This window comes from Cebus imitator, unplaced genomic scaffold (assembly GCF_001604975.1).
Source record: "Cebus imitator isolate Cc_AM_T3 unplaced genomic scaffold, Cebus_imitator-1.0 Scaffold161, whole genome shotgun sequence".
Classification (NCBI taxonomy): domain Eukaryota; kingdom Metazoa; phylum Chordata; class Mammalia; order Primates; family Cebidae; genus Cebus; species Cebus imitator.
In genome coordinates, this window is record NW_016107476.1 from 3,558,900 (window position 1) to 3,565,769 (window position 6,870).

The 6,870-nt window shown below is 34.6% G+C and overlaps 1 protein-coding gene across 1 annotated transcript in view; it reads right to left on the minus strand.

Annotated features, from left to right (window-relative positions):
• LOC119473473 (cilia- and flagella-associated protein 47-like) overlaps positions 1–6,870 on the minus strand; it is a 73,316-nt gene that overhangs the window by 53,844 nt on the left and 12,602 nt on the right. The window contains exon 2 of the mRNA XM_037743993.1: positions 6,731–6,870. This exon is cut by the window's right edge and continues 12 nt beyond it. Coding sequence (XP_037599921.1) covers positions 6,731–6,870 — 140 coding nt within the window. The remainder of the gene's footprint in view (positions 1–6,730) is intronic.

Genomic DNA, 6,870 nt, shown 5'->3' on the forward strand with positions numbered 1-6,870 from the left:
AGCCAGGCTTAGTGGCATATGCTTGTAGTCCAAGCAACTTGGGGGGCTGAGGTGGGAGGACTGCTTGAGCCCAGAAGGTTGAGATTGCAGTGAGCCATGGTGAAACCACTGAACTCCAACCTGGGCAACAGAGCAAGACCCTGCCTCAAAAAAGAGAAAGGAGGGAAGGGAGAAAGGGAGGAAGGAAGGGCAAGGCGGAGGGGGAATGGAAATAGCAAAAGACTAGCTACATACATTCGGCTATATTTTTTCTTATAAGTTTTATAAATCATATTTGATGATGAAAACAAGAATCATAAACCCTTAGATACTCAAGGCAATAATATTTAAAAGTAGGAAAAGAAAAAAAGACTCAAATGGAAATGAAGCTTCTACACTTCACTTAAAGTGACAAAATGTATGTATCCCAGAACTTAAAGTAAAATAAAAAAAACTTTAACATAGTGACAAAATGTTTATACTACTAGCATATTATATCACGTATGTATATTGAAATACCTAGAGAAACCACTACAATAACTATGCAAAGAGATACATACAAAACGGTAAAAATAAACCAAGATGCAATCATAAAATAACCTTCAATTAACCTAAAGGAATGCAAAAAATGAGACACAGAAGTATGAGAAACAAAAAGAACAATGAAAAAACAAAAAATAAGCAGACACATTACAGCATATACAAATTAACTTCAATATAAATAGTCTAGACACAACAATCAAAACACAGGGGTTAAAAATATGGGGAAGGGAACCACTGCCCAACTATATGCTGCTGCTTAGAAGAAACTCAGTTTAAATTCAAGGCCATAGTAGGGTGAAAGTAAATGAATAGGAAAAAAAACATAGTTATGTAAATTTTACTTAGAAAAAAAGTGCAAAAAGCTACATTAATATCTAATAGAGGTTTCAGTGCAAGAAAATCACCATGCACAAAGAGGGATATTATACATAATAAAAGGATCAATCTACCAGAAAAGAATAATGATCATAAATAGGTCCAAAATAAACCTGTGGAAATTAACACACTTATAATCAAGGAGTCAAAGAAAAAGTTTTCTAAAAAATATTTGATTGGGAGGTTGAGGCGGATGGATCACGAGGTCAAGAGATCGAGACCATCCTGGTCAACATGGTGAAACCCCGTCTCTACTAAAAATACAAAAATTAGCTGGGCATGGTGGCGCATGCCTGTAGTCCCAGCTACTCAGGAGGCTGAAGCAGGAGAATTGCTTGAACCCAGGAGGCAGAGGTTGCGGTGAGCAGAGATCAGGCCATTGCACTCCAGTCTGGGTAGCAAGAGCAAAACTCCATCTCAAAAAAAAAACATTTTTTTGAATACATAGAACTGAGTCCAAATAAAAATACAACATATAAAAATTTGTAGGACACAGCTAAAGCAGTGCTGAGGGTCATATATAATATTATGTGCTTACATTAGAAATGACAAATTGTCTCTAATTCATTATCTAATTTCCAATCTCAAAAACTAGAATGAGAATATTAATTCTAATCAAGCAGAAGAAAAGAAATAATAGAGAGCAGCAATCAGTGGAATTTAAAATAAAATGATAGGAAAGTCAATGATAGAAAGCTGGTTCTTTGAAAAAAATCAATGAAGTTGATAAACCACTAGCAATATTTTAAAAAAGAACAAGATACACACATGTTTGACATCAGAAATGAAAAAACAGGATATCACTACAGATGCTGCAGTTATTTAAAAATAATAAGAACAAATTTCTAACAACTTTACAATCATAAATTTGACAACTTAGAATTGGAAGAATTCCATGGAAATTAGAAACTACAATAACTCAACCAACATAATAACACAGCCAGTATGAACAGCTCTATAAGCATCAAAAAACTAAATTCATAATTTAAAACATTCTGAAAGAAAATTCTACAGTCCAGACAGTTCCACTAGAGAATTATACCATTTAAATAATTGCCATTAATATTAAAGAAGCTCTTCTAGAATATAGAAGAGGGAGCATTTCCAAATTCATTTTGTGAAGATGATACTACCCTGATAGCAAAACCATGCAATGACAATACAGAAAAAACAAACCGATCAGTCAATCAATCAGTCAAACTATAAGCCAATATCACCAATAAACTGGGACACAATAATCCTTAATAAAACATGAGCAAATCAAATTTCAGAATATATAAAAAGAATGATACATGATGACTAAAAGGGATTTATTTTAGTATACAAGGGCAAGACTGATTCAACATTAAGAAATTAATCAATGTAATCCACTATATCAATAAGTTATGGAAACAAAATATGATCATGTAAATTCATACAGAAAATGCATCTGACAAAATTTAACACTCCTTTCTAAAAGAAAACTCTTAGCAATTTAGAATAGATGGGAATTACTTCAACTTGATAAAGGCCATCAAAAAATACTGACAGCTAAAATCATACCTAATGGTGAAAGACTGAATGATTCCCCTAATATTGGAAGAAAGAAAAGGATGTTTCACTGCTTTCCTTTTCTTTTTCTTTTTTTTTTTCTTTGAGACAGAGTCTCACTGTTGCCCAGGCTGATGTGCATTGGCATGATTTCAGTTCACTGCAACTGCCGCCTCCCAGGCTCAGGTGATTCTCATGTCTCAGCCTCCCAAGTAGCTGAGATTACAGGTGTGAGCTGCCACACCCAGCTAATTTTTGTATTTTTAGTAGTGACTGGGTTTCACCATGTTGGCCAGGCTGGTCTTGAACTCTTGGCCTCAAGTGATCTGCCTGCCTTGGCCTCCTGAAGTGCTGGGATTACAGATGTGAGCCGCCAAACCCAGATTCACCACTCTACTCAACATAGTACTGAAAGCTCTAGCCATGGAAATAAAGCAAGACTAAAAAGTAAAAAGCATATATTTTGGAATGGGAAAAAACACACAAACTATCCCTGTCTCCAAATAACATGATTATCTACATATAAGATGGCAAGGAATCTAAAAAAGCATACAAAAAACCTCCTAAAAAGGGAGTTCAGCAAGGTCAGAGGATACAATGTCAACAAACAAAAATCAATCACTTCTCTGTATATAGCAACAAGGAATATAATTTAAAACACAATATCATTTGCAATCGCTCCAAAGAAAATGAAATAGTTATACACTTAACAACACATGTAGAGAATCTCTGTGCTGAAAATTACAAAATGCTGATAAAAGAAATCAAAGAAGACCTAAATAAATGGAAAGACATAGCACATTCATATTTTAGAGACTTACCATAGTAAAGATGTTAATTTTCCTCAAATTGATCTATAAGCTAAGCTCAATTATTCTCAAAATTCCAGCAAGATTTTTGGTTTTCTTTCTTTCTTTCTTTTTCTTTCTTTCTTTTTTTTACAGACTCAGAAAGAAAGATTATTCTAAAACTTATATGGAAAGATAGAGATATTTTGATAGCTAAACTAATGGTGACATAAGAATAACATAAGAGGAATTACTCTACATGATATTAAGGATTACTATATAGTCAAGGTAATTAGGGTAGCATGATGTTGGCAAACGTATTGATACGTGGATGAATGGGAAACAATGCAGAACACAGAAATAGACCAATGCAGATTATATTGAACTGATTATTTTAAAGGGTACACAATACAATGGAGGAAAATAGCTTTTTTCAATCAATTTGGTCAGGGCAATTGAACACATATAGGCAATAATTAGAACCTCAATGTAAACCACATTTCATACAAAAATTAACTCAAAATATACCATAAACTTAAATATAAAACTTAAAAGTTAAAAATAGGAGAAAAATTTCAACCATTATGATCAAGGGTTAGGCAAAGAGTTCTTAGACCTAACACTAAAAGCAGTACCATTTAAAGGAAAATTGATAAGCTGGACATCATTGAACAGTTTTAAAAAAAACTCTTTTGTTGGCTCACGCCTGTAATCACAGCACTTTGGGAGGCCAAGGCGGACGGATCACGAGGTCAAGAGATCAAGACCATCCTGGCCAACACGGTGAAACTTCGTCTCTACTAAAAATATAAAAAAATAGGCCGGGCGTGGTGGCACATGCCTGTGGTCCCAGCTACTCAGGAGTCTGAGGCAGAAAAATCGCTTGAAACCAGGAGGCGGAGGTTGCAGTGAGCCAAGATTGTGCCACTGTACTCCAGCCTGGTGACAGAGCAAGACTCTGTCTCAAAAAAAAAAAAAAAAAACTCTTCTGTTCTACAAGATACCCTGTTAAAAGGACGAAAAGTCAAACATCAAACTAGGAGAACATATTTGCAAACCACATAACCATCAAAAGGCTTGTATCAGGAATATACAAAGAAATTGCAAAACTCAATAATAAAGAGCAATGTAATTAGTAAATGAGAAAAACACATTAACAGAGATTTCACTAGAGAGGGTACTCAGATGGCAAAGAAGCACCTGAAAATATGTTGTCAACATCATTAGTCATCAGGGAAATGCAAACTAAAACTATGGAGAGATTCATTACATATCTATCAAAATAGCTAAAATTTTTAAATAGTGATGAAAGCAAAAATATTGGCAAAGATATCATAAAAGTAGATTACTCATGTATCACTCTTTGAAATGTAAAATGGTACAGGCAGTCTGAAAAGCAATTTAAGATTTTCTATTAAACAAAACATATAATTACCATATGACCCTATAATTACACTCATGAGCATTTATCCCAGAAAAAATAAAAACTTATGCTCACATAAAACTTGTACAAGAATATTAAAGCAGCTTATTTGTGATAGCTAAAAACTTGAATCTGTCCCTTTGTTCTTCAACAGGTCAATGGTTAAACAAATTGTGATATATTTATCATGGAATACTACTCAGCAATAAAAAGGAACAAAATATTGATACATTCAATAACTTGGTTGAATCTCCTGCAATATTTTGCTGCAAAAAATTGTGCTGCAAGAAGAAAACAGAAGACTGCATAGTGTGTGATTCAATGTATGTAATATATTTGTGACAACAAAAAATTTTAGAAATAGAAGATTATCAGTATCCACAGTTCAGGGATCATGGGTGTGAGGCAGAAGGGAAGTAGAGATAGTTGTAAGAAAGCCAGGAGGGATTTTCTTGTGGTGTTGGAACTGTTCACTATCTTGACTCTGATGGTGGATACAAGAATCTACACAGGTGATAAAAAATGTGTAGAATGCACACACACACACCCTTCCTTCAACCCTGTCCATCACACCAAAAGAGGGGCAGTGCTCTCCTTATATTGCAACTGTGGTAAGAAATGGACTTCTGATGACAGAGGGTGTATACTCTGGAAACAAGAAAAAAAATCTGTTTTCAAGGACAGAGGCATCTTCAACCTGACTCTCCAAACGTAGCACAAACAAGCAAATTTGAGTGCCAGTCATAGATATGTCAAAGTGCAGAATGCATCAAAAACAGCCCTACTTAAATTGCAAAATGCAAATTAAATATTTATACTGGGTTAATAGCTTGTTTTTTTCCTACCACGTGTCAACTGTTTGATTCCTATGCAAAATGGGATGATGTGCTAAATCAGAACCTCTCGACAACACAAAGAAACAAAATAATTGAGGATCTACATCTAGTTTATAGAAATGAAAAAGAAAGGATTTTTTTTTTCCTGAGACAGGGTCTCACTTTGTCACCCAGCCTGGAGTGCAGTCTCATGATCTCGGCTCACTGTAGCCTCGACCTCTTGGGTTCAAGTGATCCTCTTGCCTCAGCCCCACAAGTAGCTGAGACTACAGGCATGTGTCACCACTCCCAGCTATTTTTTTTTTTTTAATAATTTTTGTAGAGGTGGGGTTTCACCATGTTGCCCAGGCTGGTCTCCAACTCCTGAGCTCAAGCCATCTGCCTGCCTTGGCCTCCCCAAGTGCTAGGTGCTAGGATTACAGGCATGAGCCACCGCATCCAGCCTGAATAAAAGGGAATTTTTTAAAAGGTATGTGTCTTATATCATGTAATCAGCAGAAAATATTCCAGATTAACTCTGTAGGTGGTAGCTAAATAGAGGCAAAAGAACAACACCTATGGAAATCCCATTTTGCTAGGGAAAACAAGGAGAATCATACATATACGGATATAAATAAAGAAACATTTTAAATTTTAACACTAACTTTGATAGGTAAATTTACAACGAACAGAAATATACTTTTGATTTTAAAAAACAACAAATGCCCGGGAGGCGGAGGTTGCAGTAAGCCAAGATTGTGCCACTGCACACCAGCCTGGAGACAGAAATAAAATAAAACAAAACAAAATAAAATAAAATAAAAACAACAAATGAATCATCATTTATCCTGGTCAAATCAATAATTTGTAACAAAGTTAATCTCCAAGTCAGTCACTTAGTTCTTTGTTATACTCATATCCATCCATATTTTTCAACCAGTCTCAGAAGAATAGCATTTTGATTTTTTTGACACCAAACATTTGCCTAATGTAAAATTTACCGAAGTGAACCCGACAATACTTTAAAATTAAATTAAAATGTGAATATGTTTGCAAAAATCCAATTATTAATATATTCAATTGTTGAATGTTATTATAATAAAAATAACAGAGAATGAGGTTTCATTTCTTACAAACACTACAATTTTCTAAAAATGTGTCCCTTCAGTTCAACTGTAAGGAAACTATGTCATAAAAAAATACAGAATATTACATTGACCCTCACTTTTATTTAAAGAGTATTCAAAGTGTCAGCAGGAACTATGAAGATTACATACCCAATTAGAGGAATTTCTGTTGATTTATTTCCTATTGAAATAAGTATTCGATCAGAAGTGTTTTCATCTTTATCCGGACGATATTCCACCGCAGCTACCATGTGAAGGCCAGAAGCAAGTTCTTTATCCAGACTGGTCAA